The 18,162-nt window shown below is 39.0% G+C and overlaps 2 protein-coding genes across 5 annotated transcripts in view; both read left to right on the forward strand.

Annotated features, from left to right (window-relative positions):
- LOC311085971 (NACHT, LRR and PYD domains-containing protein 3-like) overlaps positions 1-18,162 on the forward strand; it is a 77,392-nt gene that overhangs the window by 11,652 nt on the left and 47,578 nt on the right. For 2 of the 4 annotated variants that reach the window (XM_084118590.1, XM_084118591.1), the window contains exons 4-7: positions 5,525-7,489; positions 10,495-10,668; positions 11,204-11,365; positions 11,574-11,744. In XM_084118590.1, the coding sequence (XP_083974716.1) occupies positions 5,525-7,489; positions 10,495-10,668; positions 11,204-11,365; positions 11,574-11,744 (2,472 nt within the window). Of the gene's footprint in view, positions 1-5,524; positions 7,490-10,494; positions 10,669-11,203; positions 11,366-11,573; positions 11,745-12,167; positions 12,582-18,162 lie in introns of those variants that run through there. The other 2 variants (XM_084118593.1, XM_084118592.1) reach the window with 2 other exon arrangements.
- On the forward strand, positions 1,800-3,702 carry LOC311097294 (uncharacterized protein; the record flags this gene model as incomplete). The annotated part of the gene is made up of 2 exons (XM_084136887.1): positions 1,800-3,000; positions 3,570-3,702. The coding sequence occupies one exon, from the start codon at positions 1,800-1,802 to the stop codon at positions 2,397-2,399; it is 600 nt and encodes a 199-aa protein (XP_083993013.1). The 3' UTR covers positions 2,400-3,000; positions 3,570-3,702.

Below are 18,162 nucleotides of genomic sequence, written 5' to 3' on the forward strand. Positions count from 1 at the left end.
TCATACACTGGAAGGCAGTCCAAACAAACAAACAAAACAAACAAACAAAACAGGCAGGGACCAGAGGCAAGAGAGTAATCCAGGGACCAGAGGCAAGAGAGTAATCCAGGGAACAGGGCAAGATATCCAAAAACCAAGAGACACAAAACCAGGGAAAAACGCTCAGAAGTGCAGTGCAACAACATACAAAACTTCGCAGTGAGTGATGGGGTGAACCAGGCTTATATGGGGTGAACTAAACAAGAAGATGAGATACAGGTGAATGTGATAATGAGTGCTGATGAGTCCAGGCAGAGAATGATGGGAGATGTAGTCTGTGAGTGAACATGAGAGTCAGGTGTGGAGTGCCCTCTGGTGGCTCTCAAGGGCACTCCAGCTGGTTATCGTCACATAGCCCCTCCCCAAAGAGCGGCTTCCAGACGCTCCAAAACTGTCCAGGTGGGAGGTGGCCCGGAGGCGGATCCGGGGGCGGGATGGAGGGCCAGGTCCGTGGAGCGGAAGAGGACCTTGAGACTGCGGTAATACGGGAGGCCAGGACGGAGCAGGCAGTGCAGGCGACCAGGGCGGAGCAGGCGGCCAGGGTGGAGCAGGCTGTGCAGGCGGCCAGGGCGGAGCAGGCTGTGCAGGCGGCCAGGGCGGAGCAGGCTGTGCAGGCGGCCAGGGCGGAGACGACCCTTCAGGCGGCCAGGGAGGAGACGACCCTTCAGGCGGCCAGGGAGGAAACGACCCTTCAGGCGGCCAGGGAGGCGACCATGGCACAGGAACAGACACCGGCTCAGGGACAGGAACAGACACCGGCTCAGGAACAGACACCGGCTCAGGGACAGGAACAGACACCGGCTCAGGGACAGGAGCAGACACCGGCTCAGGAACAGACACCGGCTCAGCGGCGGCCATCTTTTCCGAAGACACTGGCTCGGCGGAGACCATCTTGTCCTGAGACACTGGCTCGGCAGCGACCATCTTGTCCTGAGACACTGGCTCGGCGGTGGCCATCTTGTCCGAAGACACAGGCGTGGTTTCAGCCATCTTGTCCGAAGGCACAGGCGTGGAGTCGGCCATCTTGTCCGAAGACACAGGCGTGGAGTCGGCCATCTTGTCCGAAGACACAGGCGTGGAGTCGGCCATCTTGTCCGAAGACACAGGCGTGGAGTCGGCCATCTTGTCCGAGGACACAGGCGTGGAGTCGGCCATCTTGTCCGAAGACACAGGCGTGGAGTCGGCCATCTTGTCCGAAGACACAGGCGCAGGAAGAGGAACAGATTCAGGCTCAGGATCAGTATCAGATTCAGGCTCAGGAACAATTTCAGTCTCGGCGGGACGAGACTCTGGACGGGCAGACGTGACGTGAAGCTCTGGCTCTGGCTCGGCAGGACTGACGTGAAGCTCTGGCTCGGCAGGACTAACGTGAAGCTCTGGCTCTGGCTCTGGCTCGGCAGGACTGACGTGAAGCTCTGGCTCTGGCTCTGGCTCGGCAGGACTGACGTGAAGCTCTGGCTCTGGCTTGGCAGGACTGACGTGAAGCTCTGGCTCTGGCTCTGGCTCGGCAGGACTGACGTGAAGCTCTGGCTCTGGCTCGGCAGGACTGGCGTGAAGCTCTGGCTCTGGCTCGGCAGGACTGACGTGAAGCTCTGGCTCGGCAGGACTGACGTGAAGCTCTGGCTCTGGCTCGGCAGAAGTGACGTGAACAGTCTCTGGCTCAGGATCAGCGCGCTCTGAGCTTGACGGGACCAGCGGCGAGGGCTTTGAGCTGGGTAGGACCAGCGGCGAAGAGGACTCTGAGCTGGTTAGGACCAGCGATGAAGAGGGCCCTTTTGCTGGAAAGGACCAGCGATGAAGAGGGCTCTGAACTGGACGGAACCAGCGGCGAAGAGGGCTCTGAGCTGGGCAGAACCAGCGGCGAAGAGGGCTCTGAGCTGGACGGAACCAGCGATGAAGAGGGCTCTGTGCTGGGCAGGACCAGCGGCGAAGAGGGCTCTGTGCTGGATGGAACCAGCGATGAAGAGGGCTCTGTGCTGGATGGGACCAGCAGTGAAGGCTCTGTGCTGGACGGGACCAGCGGTGAAGAAGGCTCTGTGCTGGACGGGACCAGCGGTGAAGAGGGCTCTGTGCTGGACGGGACCAGCGGTGAAGACTCTAGCTTGGCGGGCATGTCGCTTGCTGTCTCAGGCGCGGCGGGCATGACGCATACTGCCTTGGCTGAGGGCAGATCTGGCGTGAAGTGCGGGCTCGGCTGGACTGGCGTGAAGTGCAGGCTCGGCTGGACTGGCGTGAAGTGCAGGCTCGGCTGGACTGGCGTGAAGTGCAGGCTCGGCAGGGCTGACGAGGAGAAGCTCAGGCTGAGGGGATACTGCAGGCTCACGGAGCTCCTCCTCTACCCCGCCCACAGTAAACGATGATCCGCTTAACAAAAGGGCCAGATCAATATAGTGCTCCAAAGTCTCGTGAGGATCATGCAAGGGCATGAATGAACTGAGCGGTTCAGATAGCCCTCCCCAAAAAAAGATCTTAAGGCATTCTGTGTTCATTGAGGTGAGATTTGCCAGTTCAATAAACTCCTCGACATACCTCTCAATCGGCCGATTCCCCTGACGGAGACGCAGGATTTGTACTGCTGTATCTGATGGCATCGCTGCTGGATCTAGGTATGGCGAAGTTTTCTGTTACGATCTGCTCCGAGACTCGAAGGTAAAGATCCAAACGCAGCTTTATTTAGGGGTAATCCAAAGAACAAGCAATAGGTCATACACTGGAAGGCAGTCCAAACAAACAAACAAAACAAACAAACAAAACAGGCAGGGACCAGAGGCAAGAGAGTAATCCAGGGACCAGAGGCAAGAGAGTAATCCAGGGAACAGGGCAAGATATCCAAAAACCAAGAGACACAAAACCAGGGAAGAACGCTCAGAAGTGCAGTGCAACAACATACAAAACTTCGCAGTGAGTGATGGGGTGAACCAGGCTTATATGGGGTGAACTAAACAAGAAGATGAGATACAGGTTGTTGATTTAAAAATCTGGCTTTCCCCTGTTGTTTAATTTCATGGAATCAGACACCAGTGATTTTGCCAAGAGATCTCTTATTTATTTGGTTTATAAAACATAGGAGGAAGAGACAATGGACCAAGCAAAGGTCTAATTCAGCTTCTCAGTCATCTTTCCTACATTTCCATCTCTTCCTGCTTTTCAGACAGAAGGGCTTGGTTTTTATAGCCAACATCTCGTATTGTATATGTTGACCAGAAAACTGCATTATCAGAAAAACACATGATGTGAAACACATGACTATAATGTAACTAAAACAGTACATCACCAGAGAAACATGTGGTTTCCATTAACAATGTATCTCTTATGCTATGCTCAGTGAAAACACTGCACATACATTTCAGTCTAACTCCAACACACTCGAAGTCTCACAAAGTCTCTCCTCCATGATTCACAAAATACAATTCATTACAATGGATAAATGAGTGGATATAAAAGATTAATAATATTACTGTTAATGAATATTAATAAAAGAGTAATAATAATACTAAAAACAATATTAGATAAAAATTTTAGTCTTCAAGGTGAATGTGATAATGAGTGCTGATGAGTCCAGGCAGAGAATGATGGGAGATGTAGTCTGTGAGTGAACATGAGAGTCAGGTGTGGAGTGCCCTCTGGTGGCTCTCAAGGGCACTCCAGCTGGTTATCGTTACAATGAGAGTCGACTGTTTTTGTCATTTGTAAGTTTTAATTTCATGTTTGTGATTTTAACAAAAGTACATGTTTAAATGTTCTTGCCACTTGCTTGTGCAAATTAATATATAAATCTATAAGTAATGCATTGAATTATAAGTGATCTACGTGCAAACGGAGTGTGTGAAACAGGTGTAAGTTACCATGGCGATGAACCGCTAAAAACCAACCCATCTTTTGAGCCAGAAAAAACTGAGTTTGCTAAAACTAATCTTGAACTTTGTGCAACAAGCCCAGCCCTTCACTATAAACAAGGTTTGTTGGCTATAGCCTCCTTTAAGTATTGTGCTCATGCTGGCAACAAAAGATAGCTGCTATTTAAAGAGAATAGATTTTGGTTGTCACATTAACTTTAATTACTGCAATTACTAAAGATGTAAAACCTTAAAAATTTGGATTAAATGGAATTGCGTTTTCATATTCTTGATTACTAGCGATTAACTACATAGGCAACATGTTGGAGTTGGGAGGACTAACCAACTATATATAGTAGTCGACCATGTCAAAGCCATTGATTAGGACAATTCATTATCAATACATGTTTGACAATAACAGAGTCCAACAATGCAATTCAACAGAGGTTTGTTAACATATGAACAAGAAGGCAAACAGTTTGAAATGATACCTTGCAATTCAGATACAAGTCGAGTGTTAATCAAAGAACTTTCCTGATGAATTTGGTTTGGTGAACGAATCGTCAGTCATCGGGCGCTGGCTGAATGTTCATGCGGCTTGTGAGTAAAACAAAATAGTAATAAAGTACTTACCATTATGTGCTGTATACCGCTGAGTTTGAGTTACAGTTCTTATCACCAGATGTCTGTGATTTCATGCACCGATTACAGATGGACATCTGCTATGCTTGCACGCATCATGGATGAAGTATGTGTTTTTTTTTTTGATGAATTACTTATTGATATAACTTTTATTTAAAATTAAAACCCTATTTAATAAACTTTGTTTAATTTTATAGAAGTGACTCTTTATAATAAACCCACATAAGTGAGCAGAGATATCTAGACAAGTACCTGACACTGATATTAAAATGGGCAGTCATTGCAGTTTCCACGATTTGGCTCTATATGTCAGTTTTATAATTTTTATAATTTTTTCGTCGGATACCATCCATGTTGTAATGAAATGAAAGAATGCAAATGAGGAGAAGCATTAGTATAATACAATGTCAGCAATCATTGACATTCGCATTTGACAGTATTAGATTTCTCAGAGGACCATTCAGTTTGCCGAAAAACAGTAGGTAATTTTCCATTGAAAGTTGTGTGAGAAAAACAGAGACATGGCAGATTCGGACATGATTATAATTGCAAAGTACATCTGTGAAACACAAATTTCTCCAACGTCCCCCTTGTAAACTAGTCCTGTCCGAATAGGGCTAAAGACACATTTACACATTTACTCAGTGGAAAGTTTTATATGTATCAATATATAGCTATACATGGCCAATGGATATATTGCAGTTTATTTAAATATATAAGCACTAGTTTCCCATATATGGAAATGTATTATGTAATATTTTTGTTCCGTAAGGGGGAGACAAACAAATTGTGCAATAATGGAGGGGAACAGACCATTGAGGAACTTTATGTCATGAAATCAACTGGCCACAATATATTATATGTAAAAGAGGTTTATTAAACAAACATTTCTTGATCATTGTGGTTGTGGTATGATTTTAAATAACACCTTTCATTGTTAAATATATTTAAATATTGTCTCTGTTTTGATAAATGTCTTTTCTGTTTGTCTCTTAATGTCTTTTCAGTGGTGTGAGATCTGACCAGATCAGATATGTGTCCTGTCAGACCAGCTCATCCTCCTCCTGTCAGAAACACATCAGTCATCATGACACAGAAAGAAAATTAACAGCTCGATTAACAGCTCGAGCCCTGCAGCTCGATTCTCACCAGCCAGTGCATGATGATCTTCAGAGAGTCAAAGACCAGCACAAAACCAGCATGAAGAACAGATATGAGAGGGTTTTTGAGGGAATCAAACTACAAGAGAATCAGACCCTCCTGAACAGGATTTACACGCAGCTGTACATCATAGAGGGAGAGAGTGAAGGAGTGAATGAAGAACATGAGGTGCTACAGATGGAGAAAAGTTACAGGACACTCCAAGACACTCCAATCAACTGCAATGACATCTTTGATCCTTCACCTGAACCTGGATATGAGGAGAGGAGAAGAGAGAAGAACGACAAAATCAAGACTGTTCTTACTAAAGGCATCGCTGGAATTGGAAAAACCGTCTCTGTGCAGAAGTTCATTCTTGACTGGGCCGAGGGAAAAGCCAATCAGGATGTAGATTTCATGTTTGTGCTTCCATTTAGAGAGCTGAACTTGATTAAAGATCATCAGTACAGTCTTCACAGACTTCTGCTGGACTTTCATCCTGAACTTCGAGATCTGGACTCAAAGATGTATGATGAATGTACAGTTGTGTTGATCTTTGATGGTCTGGATGAAAGCAGATTGACACTGATGTTTTCAGAGAGTGGGAAAGTTTCTGATGTGACTGAGTCTTCATCAGTGGGTGTATTGATGTCAAACCTCATGAAAGGAGATCTGCTTCCCTCTGCTCTCATCTGGATCACCACCAGACCAGCAGCAGCCAATCAGATACCCTCAAAATACATCAACCGTGTGACAGAAATTCAGGGATTCAATGACCCTCAGAAGGAGGAATATTTCAGCAAGAGAATCAGTGATGAGCATCAAGCCAGCAGAATCATCTCACACATCAGAAAAGCAAGAAGCCTCCACATCATGTGCCACATACCCGTCTTCTGCTGGATCTCAGCCACTGTGCTTCAAAACATCCTGAAACAAGATCTCAGTGCAGAAATCCCTCACACTCTGACTGAAATGTACATCCATTTCCTTCTCATTCAAACTCATATGAGGAACCAGAAGTATGAAGAGAGAGATCCAGAGAAACTCCTGAAGTCCAACAGAGACATGATTGTGAAACTTGCTGAACTGGCTTTCAATCAGTTGATGAAGGGCAATGTGATGTTCTATGAGGGGGACCTGAGAGAGAGCGGCATAGACGTCACTGACGCCTCAGTGTATTCTGGGATTTGCACTGAGATCTTTAGGGAGGAATCTGTGATTTATCATAGAAAGGTTTACAGCTTTGTACATCTGAGCTTTCAGGAATTTTTTGCAGCACTGTATGTTTTTTTCTGCTATTTACACAAGAAGAGTGAAGTTATGAAAATGTTCCTCAGAGGAAAGTCCAGAACTCAGTGTGAAAATGTTCCTCTGGACGAGCTCCTGAAGGGAGTAATGAATAAAGCCTTGATGAGTAAAAATGGACACCTGGATCTTTTACTTCGATTCCTTCATGGCGTCTCACTGGAGTCCAATCAGAGACTCTTAAAGGATGTGCTGATTCACACAGAGAACAACCCAGAGAGCATCAAGAAAATAATCCAAAACCTCAAACGAGGTCAAAAAGACAATGTCAGTCCTGAAAGATGGATGAATCTATCACTCTGCATGATTGAGATGAAGGATAGCTCTGTTGTTAACGAAATGCAGGCATTTTTAATCTCTGAAACAAAAAGAAAAAGTCTTTCTCTTGCACAATGCTCAACATTGGCAAACATGATCCTGATGTCAGAGGAGGTGATAGATGAGTTAGACTTTATGAAGTACAACTTTAAATCAAAAGAGGGTAAATGGAGACTGGTACCTGCTGTGAGGAACTGCAGAAAAGCTCTGTGAGTGTGAAATCTAAATATATTACAGTATGAACAAAAGTCTGGGTGGTATTGAGTTTGTTCAATATATTGATTTATTTTTATAAACCATATAGAACGAAACAATACCGTTTATATTGATATACAGTAGATTGATATTACAAGCACATCTGAAAAATAACGAAGGACACAGAGTGAGCTGCTGCAGGAAAACATGCCATTGTCCCATATGAGATATGCTTTATCTTATGAGTGATTTTGAACCTTAATATATAGTAAATGCATATGGTTTAACACTGCTTGCCCCTTCAGATGCTCTGAATATAGTATCTCTCGAGTCTATAGTAAACTTCACAGATTTCAGTGAACGAGCGCTGCTGCACACCAAACAGACAGAGCGCAACAGAATAGGAGTGCCATAATTCTGACTAAAATATAACTTTTTCTAGAATATTTGTTGTTGGACATTAAATGTGCTATATGTAGAACTTTAACCCTACAAGTAAATGTATTTAAATAATTTATATTTAATATTTATATAATATAAGTAACTGTAAAGTGACTATTGTAATGGGGTAATCATATGTAGGCTAATATAATTACTAAGCTCAGATGTGTAAATGTGTGCTTCTTAGAGCCCGACCGATATATCGGCGGGCCGATATTATCGGCCGATATAAGGCATTTTCCTAACTATCGGTATCGGCATTTATAATGGCCGATAAATTAATATAAAAAAAAATGCAGCGATGCAGTGATTTATGTAAGGATGGCGCTGGCGCTGCTAATAAAGCACCTAAAAGCTGTCACAAAGAACTGGCAAAAGTGGAAAAAAATAACGGCCGCATCTGGTGTAGACACAGTGTTAAAGCTCATTCTGCTACGTTACAACATCAAGCAATATTCCAATAATTTATGTAATTATAACACTTTATATAGTGCCATTTTGCATTAAGAGTAGCCAGATGGACACGCGAGATGCGACACGTTCAGAATTAATACACTTTTAGTAGACTACAGAACAGCGCGAGCGGGAAGCGGCGCACCTCACGCGGGCAGAGAACGGACACTGATATAAGGACAGTGATATAAAACGCACACACACAGGTCTGTTAAATTAAGCAATACTTTTAAGGTAGTCTAATATTTTTCTGACTAACAAAATTACTGACACAGTAATTTAAATAAAGAAAAACTAAATTTAAATAAAGAAAAACTAAATTTAAATAAAGAAAAACGAAATTTAAATAAAGAAATTAAACGAAATTTAAATAAAGAAAAACGAAATTTAAATAAAGAAAAACGAAATTTAAATAAAGAAAAAACGAAATTTAAATAAAGAAATTAAACGAAATTTAAATAAAGAAAAAACGAAATTTAAATAAAGAAAAACGAAATTAAGTTAAATTAAAAATGAGATTAATTTAGATTGATAATAATGGGTAAAAAGGCGAATACATTTTGTTTCTATTATTCTATTTTCCACAATGTCAAAGCAACACAGCTTAATCCAAAACACAAGCTCAGACATGCACTTCATCCATAGAAACTCAAACTCCGCTGTTCTGCGCTCTAGCCAGAGAACACTCCCGTTGCTGGAACACTTGCGCGTCGGTTCTATTTCTAGCTTGCATGCGTTTTCCGCGTGGCTCGAGCCGTGCCTGAGAGACGCGTCTCACGCAGGCAGTGTGCAAACTCCAACCTGTTAACATGGGAACCGAAATAAAAATGGCCATGCCACGCAGTCAGTGTGTCGCCGGCCTTATTCAAGCGCGAATGAGAACCGTTTCGCGGGGGATCCCAGATGTAAAAAAAAAAAAAAGGAATATTGGAATGTCAAATTTTCAAATCGAATACCAACCCACCGAACGAATATTCAAATATTCGGGTCCAGCCCTATAGCCTAGTTTCACGTTTAGTACATTTTGCTTACTACTTATTTAAAATAGTATAAAACTACTGTACATATGTAATTAAACGTTTTCATTATGATATTATTAATTTTACTTTACTAAAAAGATCTGAGTTCTTCCTCCACTGGTAGATATTAGAGAAATTAAGATTAAAAATAGAAGATAAGGTTTTGTCAGTGACACTTTTGATATATTTATTGATACAAGTTATGTTTTAAATAAAGTGACTAAATTAAAAGACAAAGTCGTTAGTGAAGATTATGCAACAGTATTTAGAATATAATATAATATAAAATGCAATGCAAACTAGTTTGGTTACAGCTCAAATTCTCATTCTATCATTCACCCTGCCTCCATTACATATCTTTGTCACACAAGTGTTTGATCACCACATTTGAGTGATCATTGCAAAACGTTTATATATTTATTCTGTTTATACTGTGTACTCTATATACAGTACCCATCAAAAGTTTGTACACACCAATTGGAAAGTGTGTCCAAACTTACAGTACTATAATACACATAAATAATATTGCTACTGTATTATAATATACACATAAATAATATCGGCCGATATATCGGTATCTGGCTTTTTTTTATCGGTATCGGCATCGGCGCCCAAAAATCCATATCGGTCGGGCTCTAGTGCTTCTTACCAGTTACCATTTAGTCTGTGTTTTATTATTCATTTTCATTTGCAGTGAATTTAGCTTCAGGTTTAAAAAAAACATTATTTTTGTTTTTTGATTGTAATGTTGTTGTTACAATGTTAGAATGAAATGTATATATATTGTGCACAATATATGAATATATAGCATAACCTACATGGTTACATTGACTATTGTTTTCATAGCCTTAAACATGAACATTGTTTGTAGGACAACACTGGGCAGGATATGAAATACATTTTTAATTTAGAAATTTCTTTAAAAAGTATAAAATGCCTGTGTGTGTATATATATATATATATATATATATATATATATATATATATATATATATAATGAGTAATTCATGGATTTGTATTCACAAGGATAATAGTATATAAATTGTGGCAGTTATATGTTGATTTCATTTTCAACCAAATGAATACTATTAATTCTCCTTTTTCAGATTAACAGCCTGTAATCTCACTGATCAGCACTGTGAAATTGTGGCTTCTGCTCTACAATCACCAAACTCCCCCCTGAGAGAGCTGGACCTGAGTAACAATGAGCTGCAGGATTCAGGGGTGAAGCTGCTCTGCAAGGGACTAAAGAGTCCAAACTGTCAACTCAACATATTGAGGTTTGACTTGCCCATTTATACATTTAATATGTTAATGTGCAAGAACAGTTCCCTGTATAGAATTTTTAAGAATAAAATAAATTATTCCACTTTGACAATACAACTGTCCCACTTTAACAGTATTGCCTGAAAGTAAATGGGTTTTCTTCAGATGTCTTTCAACGTCCTCCCAGTATACATATTTTTTTCTTTTTAATTAATTATTATTATTATTTTTTTTTGACTAAGGTAAGAGACATCTTAATATTAGCAATGAATGGCACGTTCTGGTGGACCCCTTTAAAGTAAAAATAACTATATTGTGAAATATATCGTTATTGTGAAATAAAATTACTCATATTGTAATATAAGATTTAAGCTCCGTTTTTGATACTTTTTGCAGTGTTGTATTTTTAGTCCTATGTAAGGTGTGTTGCAGGACACTCAGCATCCCCATATCCTGCATCCCTGACGCTGTGTCACACATTCTAGAAAAAATATCTAAAACCTTTGTAAAAATGAAGCACACTAACATGAATATTTACTGTTGTTGTAGATTATCTGGCTGTATGGTGACTGAGGAAGGTTGTGCTGCTCTGGCATCAGCTCTGAGTTCAAACTCTTCACACCTGAGAGAGCTGGATCTGAGCTACAATCACCCAGGAGATTCAAGACTGAAGCTGCTCTCTGATACAGTCAACCACCTAGACAAACTCAAGTATGTTGAGCAGAATGTATGTTAAGAATCATACTGTGTTATGTTTATCTTTTATTTTCTTTTTTTATTGCTGCACCTTCATGTGTAAAGACCAGAGAGTGAATGGTCAATCAGCTTGATCTTTTTTTGGTGAACCTGGTTAATCAAAGATTTCTTGCAATCTGATGTGGACACCAAGATGCATTTTAACCAAAGTCACATTTTTCAGATTGGCAGGCTGTAACCTCACTGACCAGCACTGTAAAATTGTGGCTTTGGCTCTACAATCATCAAACTCCCAGCTGAGAGAGCTGGACCTGAGTAACAATGACCTGCATGATGCAGGAGTGAAGCTGCTATGTGGACTGAAGAGTCCAAACTGTCAACTCAACATACTGAGGTTTGATTTTCACAATGATTCATTAATATGTTAACCCTCTGGGGTCTGAGGTGTTTTTGGGGTCCTTGAGATGTTCTGACATGCCCTGACATTTGTGCTTTTTTCAGTTTCTTATAAACATATTAATGGCAAAGGTGTAATTACACTCTATTTAGCACAAACAGGGCTACCATAATATGTGAGCAGCATGCATGTACATGTTTGTATTTTTGAGAGAATAATGTTTATGCATGGTTATTGAAAAAACTAAAAACTAAAGTTTCTGAAATAAGGCCACAAAACACATAATAAATATGTGTCAATAAGACTTTAGAGTCGCCTAGAGTTTTTTCTTCAAAATGATGTGAAAATCATCCTGCCTAATCATTCACATAACACAATACATTGATTTAAATTTTGCAAAACACTTTTTTGTTTGGAAAGGCAATATGCGGAGTGGGCGTCAACGATCCAACACCATCATGCATATTTAGTGGTTCGCACCTGAGGAGACAATGGGGCCTGCATACTTAATGAGCCATTCATTCAGGTGTGTCACTGAGCCACAAGAAAGAATGCAAGAGCAACAGTTGGAAGCATCTCAATTTTTTTTTATTTTTCCACAAATTGTGCTTGCAAATTGGCCTATAATATCCAAGGAAAACATGTCTAGTAATTGTGCAGTTAATTCTCATACTGTATTTTCAGTTTTGGAATATTTATCCTCTCCCCAAATTTGTCACTAATAAAACACAATAAAAATTATTTAAAGTAAAGGATTATATTTACCTTTTAATAGTTTGTTTACATCTACCTTGTAAATATTTTTTTTATTATTATTAAAAAGGTTACAATTACAACAACAATTCAAGTGTAATCTTTCTTGTAAAAACTAAAGTATACATTTTATCATACATATTTCAAAGTTAAGGATTCATTACTTGAATATAGCCTAGGCTACACTGGAATAAACACTATAACATATTATTTGATTACTTTGACAAAACATACTATATTTAACATATGAGCAAAAATTGGCAAACAAAAGCTTATTTGAGATGGCAGATATTTTACAGTAAAAATGTATAATCTATCCAAAACTTATCAACGAAATGTTGTCTTTCATATGTCTGTAACATAGGTCTTTCGTTTATATAAGAAATATAAATGTTAATTTGCAGTTTAATACGTTGCTTATACAAATACATTTTATTTCAACATATTTCAGTCGATTTTTACTCAGTATAGCAATACAGTTTGCTAAAAGCGAAACATTCATTCACACACAGAAACGCGATTCAAATTTAAAACATCTTTTGCCAGTTGTGGTAAACAGCGTGCATCTCTGCCGTTCATTCATTCACACACAGAAACGCGATTCAAATTTAAAACATCTTTTGCCAGTTGTGGTAAACAGCGTGCATCTCTGCCGTTCATTCATTCACACACAGAAATGCGATTCACTTGAGAATGAAAAAAAAAACTTACTACAGTATTCCATAGCTCAGGATCTGTTGCTCCTTGAAATACCAGCACTTCTGAGGTACATTTTCCATTATAGTATTATTCCTCACAGCGCTGCGAGACTGTGTAAACAAGTACAATGATCTGAATAAGCTTGATGTGTTTTCTCGAGCTGATGTGGGTGTTCACAGTTTGCAGGATTGCCTCAGTCATTTGCGTTTGAATAGCGCGCGCTCTCCGTGGGCGGGGTCACATTAAAAATAATTAGCTGAGATGAGAATGACTGACATCTCGCTCTTTTCATACAGATTGCATAAACTGAGAATATTTGTTTTTTATAAAAATTACTTAATTTAAAAGAAGAGAATTCAAGCTTCATGCCTGCGTGTCTGTATACCTGTTTGACTGAGTATTCGCTGAGTTATGGTTCATCTAACTGACAGAGAGAAGGCAGAACTCGCTTCGTGTTTATTTTTCTTTATTTGGCAAAAAGCACAACACTTTGTTTTTATTGTGAGTATATACAAAAAATACACACTTAACAGGATCGATTGATGTATGAAACTCCTATGGAAAATCAAAGTCAATAGAGTATTTTTGAGTCTCTTTTACACTGATAAAAAAAAAAGCGAGCTGGTATCGCCGGCGATACCGCCGACCCCAGGGGGTTAATAAAAATTTGTGATCTATTATGGATTCCTCTTCACTTACTTTTAATCAGCCAATCGTGTGGCAGCAGTCATAAAATCATGCAGATATGGGTCAAGAACTTCCGTTATTGTTTGCATCAACTATCAGAATGAGCAATTTGATCAAACATTTGATCTCAGTGATTTCAATCATTGCGTGAGCTGGTTTGAGTATTGTTGATCTGGGATTTCCACGCACACCAATCTCTAGAACAGGGTTCATCAAATCCAGCCCTTGATGGCCATTGCCCAGCAGAGTTTAGTTCCAGCCCTAATCAAACACACCTAAAAAAGCTAATTAATAGGGGTGTGATGAGATCTCGTGCCACAAGAATAAAATGTGACGAGATATCTCTCGTCGAGTGAAAAGCTGTCTCGCGATATCGCCATGACGAAGCGTGAAGGTGAAATTAGCATACAATATGCCAGCGCTACATTCACATTACATTACGGTGTACACCGTGGCACCACCTCCACTGTCGTTTTGCTGTTTTTATAAAAATAAAAACCATTGTAAACTATTGTAAACGTCTACCTGCTCATCCAGCACGAGTTGCAGTCGCACACAGTGCAGTAGGAATCACAGTTCACTGATCGCATGACGATGGCAGAGGATTCGTTGCGCAACAGAGCATCTGATAAATGTTTTAGGGGCAGTTTACACAGAACGCGTTTTCCCAACTAGAAATGTTTTGTTTTAAAAACATTCTGACAACATTACCATGAAGTTCTAATAATGTTTTCAGCAGGTAGTTTTATTTTGGTTCCCAGAATGTTCTCCTAAAAGGTACACAACAAAAACTCCAGTGATAAAAAGTTAATGAGATAATTAAGTGATTAATTGAGCGATGAGTGGCCATTATTGAAGACACCTGATGTTAACAAGCAGAATCACTGAAGGAGAAAAATCACTATTTTAATCAGTGTTTATTTTAGTTTGGCACTTGACCCTTACATTTTTTACTTTAAATTTTGTTTGGCTGTTGTAACTGAGTTATAACTCCCAGATGAACAAAGAGAAAAGATGATCAGACGTTGTTGATTATGTTTTGATATAATCATCATTTGACCTGAATCACAAAACTTATTTAGAGCCTAATCTCTGACTTAAATTTATATTGTTAATTACAACATCAAGTGATTCTACAACATAAGATCCAGAATTTATTTATTCCAAAGGATTTTTTAAAAGTTGTTTTGATTAAAAAAAAAAAAAAATTGTTTTGTGTCTCAACAATGGTGACAAACGAAATGTTTAATTGGGAAAAGGAAATTACTAAGACAATTCAGATCATAATTTATTCATAACGCAATGCATGATGGGAGCCATGAATGAGTTTTGATTGGTGGCACCCAGAATGCACTGCAACATGCTTTATTATTGTCACCATTGTTGAGAATCACAGGCTGAATCTTGATGTTTGTGTCTAATAAAATCTTTTGAACAGAACTTTTAAGAAATATTTTGGATTCTATAGAAAATGCTACAAATCGTATGCTATAAAACCACCAGGCTGCTGCAATCAACACTCTCTAAACTTTAGTCCTCTGTTGTAAGTTGCTTTGGATAAAAGCATCTGCTAAATGACTAAGTGTAAATGAGTTTAGTGTTTCAGGTCAAATGATGATTACGTCTAAACATAACCAACACCACCTGATCACCTTTTATCTTTGTTCATCTGTCAGTTATAACTTAGTTACAACAGCCAGACAAAATCTAAAGTTAGTAGTTTAAGGGTCAAGAGCCCAACTGATCACTATAATGGTAACTTAAAATTAGATTTTCTCCTTTGGTGATTCTGCTTGTTAACATCAGGTGTCTTCAATAATGGTCGATCATCACACAATTAATCACTTAATTATCTCATTCATTTTAACACTCTTCAGTGGTCATTTAACACTCATATTTTAACAATTTAACCCTTTGAGTGTGGAGTCAAATAAATTCCCAGGAGAGTTAATTTAACACTGGAGTTTTTGCTGTGGATAACATTCTCTAAAAACATCCTCAAAATGTTACAGTTAAAACGTTATATCTTAGTTTACATTTCACCTTATGGAAACATTATTTGGAATGAGAAAACATCCTCAAAACAGTCTTTGAACATTACATTCAAATGTTTTCTTTAAAACATTAACCAAACTTGTAGGGTATGTTAGCCAACGTTCTGAGAACGTTCCCTGCTAGCTGGGTTACCATTCCAAATTATGCTGCTTACAATAGCCTGTCCCTCAATATCAAACCTATCTTTGGACTGTGTAGTTGTGGCTCTGGTGACTCTGGTCTCTGTTTTGGTCTCTGTTTGCACTTTGAATACTGAGAGAGTACTTTGATTATGGTTGCACTTGCACTTATTGTTTGTACTTAATAAGACTAAGAAAAAACTGTTATTTTTTGTTTTTATGTTCAGTTTGTGGAAAGGAGTTCAATTAGGAGGTCACACACAGCCTCAATCAGAAGTTCTGAAAGCTCATAATTCATGTACAGTAAGGTCTGAAGAGACTCATACAGGAGAGAAGCCAGTAAGTTGAGTTTGTGGCAAAAACAGTGCTTGTATATTGTTGTCTTTCAATGCATTTGATCATTCATACTCATAAAATAGAATTGAAATGACATTCATTACAAGATTATTAGATAAAACATTTCAAAATGCACCTGTAGACTATTTTTCCAGTTCTTAGGGACTGTTCGTTATTTATTTAAGGGGCCACCGGAGGAGTTTTGAGATCTGTTGTCAAAAAAGACATGACCCTCCCTTCGCCAGCAATAAATTTTTCTATGACCCTCCAAAATAATTGTGAAAAAAAGCATGACCCTCCCCGATAATTTATTGATTAGCCTAATTCTGTACTAGTTTGCGCTTGGCAAAGATGTTCAGATAGCCATTGTTTGTTTGTTTTTTAAACCATAAACTCTTGCTTTCTCATCTTACTAGGGCTGTAACGATAGACCAAACCTACGATTCGGTTCATATCACGATTTTTGATTTTAGATTTGAAAAAAATCATGTTTTCGGTGCTGATGCGGTGTGACTCGATCAACATGTGGGTGGCGCTGCCAATAAAGCATCTAAAAGCTGTCACAAAGAACCGGCAAAAGTAATGATTATTAATATGTCAAATATAGCAAGGAGACATTTTAATTGTTTATTAATAAACAAGTGTTTTCTGTGTCTACTGCAAAGATGAAGTTGACGATGCGTCGCGATCTTCTCAGAACGCGCCAGAGAGAAATGCACATATCATAAGGAGAAAGCAGTCTGTTTTCTTTCGTTATGAATTGTTCTGTTTAAAAGTAGACATTTCAAGCTTTCTATATATTTCTCCGGTCTGTGAGGCAAGTAGCATAGCCTACCTTACGCTGAGTTTTGGTTCATTTATGAGACAAGAGTCCAGTTCACTCGCCCGCGCCTCCGTGTCATGATTATCTATTTTCTACTATATTTAGACTACTTCTTATTTATTAAATCCAGATGAAAGAATGATTAAAATTAAGATAAAATTAATAAAAAAACGAAATTCACTTTAAAGAAAGGCTTTGTGCTTTCTGTTTGAGGTTTCTGTGAAATTTTTAAAGTTGCTTCAGAGCAGTCATGTCTGCAATGGAGAACTGTCACGCCCGTAACATTGTTTTTTTTTGTTTTTGTTTTGTTTTTTTTCACATAAATGCGAACACGAAAAATAAAATAAAAATAATATAATATTTTATGTTCTGTGGAGGCCGATCTTTATTTATCCGGTGGGTATATATCTTTTGGTTTGCACAGTGTAATTTATAGAATTACTAAAAAATATTTTGCCACCTAAAAGTTAAAGATTTTTTGTGTCACGTCACATGTGTATTTCCCTCATATTAAATATAAAACTCGTGTGAAGACTGATATTTGTCTAATGTCTTGACTCCTTTCAGACGTTTCAAAATATTGGTATTAAATGCATTTTCTGAGAATTTTTATTTTAAGTTTTGACTGCAAATGTCACGACCATAACACTGGAATCGCCCAATTTTAACGAATTTATCCTCAACTAGTTTTTGTGGTGTAGGTCTATGTATTTTATGTTACAGTTTTTCTGAATTGCTAAAACACTAAATCCCATTCTCTGAACCAAATTCTCAATAGCCTAAACCAAGTTGTCAATTAAATCACTCTTTCTGTAAAACATTAAACAAGTTCAGGCAGTTAAAACACTGTTTGCAAATCTCATGCACCCTTTTTGCAAAACTCTAAACACATTCTCGCTCACTAAAACACATTTCACACTGTGATGCACGTGTGTTTCAAAAC

The sequence above is a fragment of the Abramis brama genome, assembly GCF_963993115.1.
Source record: "Abramis brama genome assembly, chromosome: 1".
In the NCBI taxonomy this organism is placed as follows: domain Eukaryota; kingdom Metazoa; phylum Chordata; class Actinopteri; order Cypriniformes; family Leuciscidae; genus Abramis; species Abramis brama.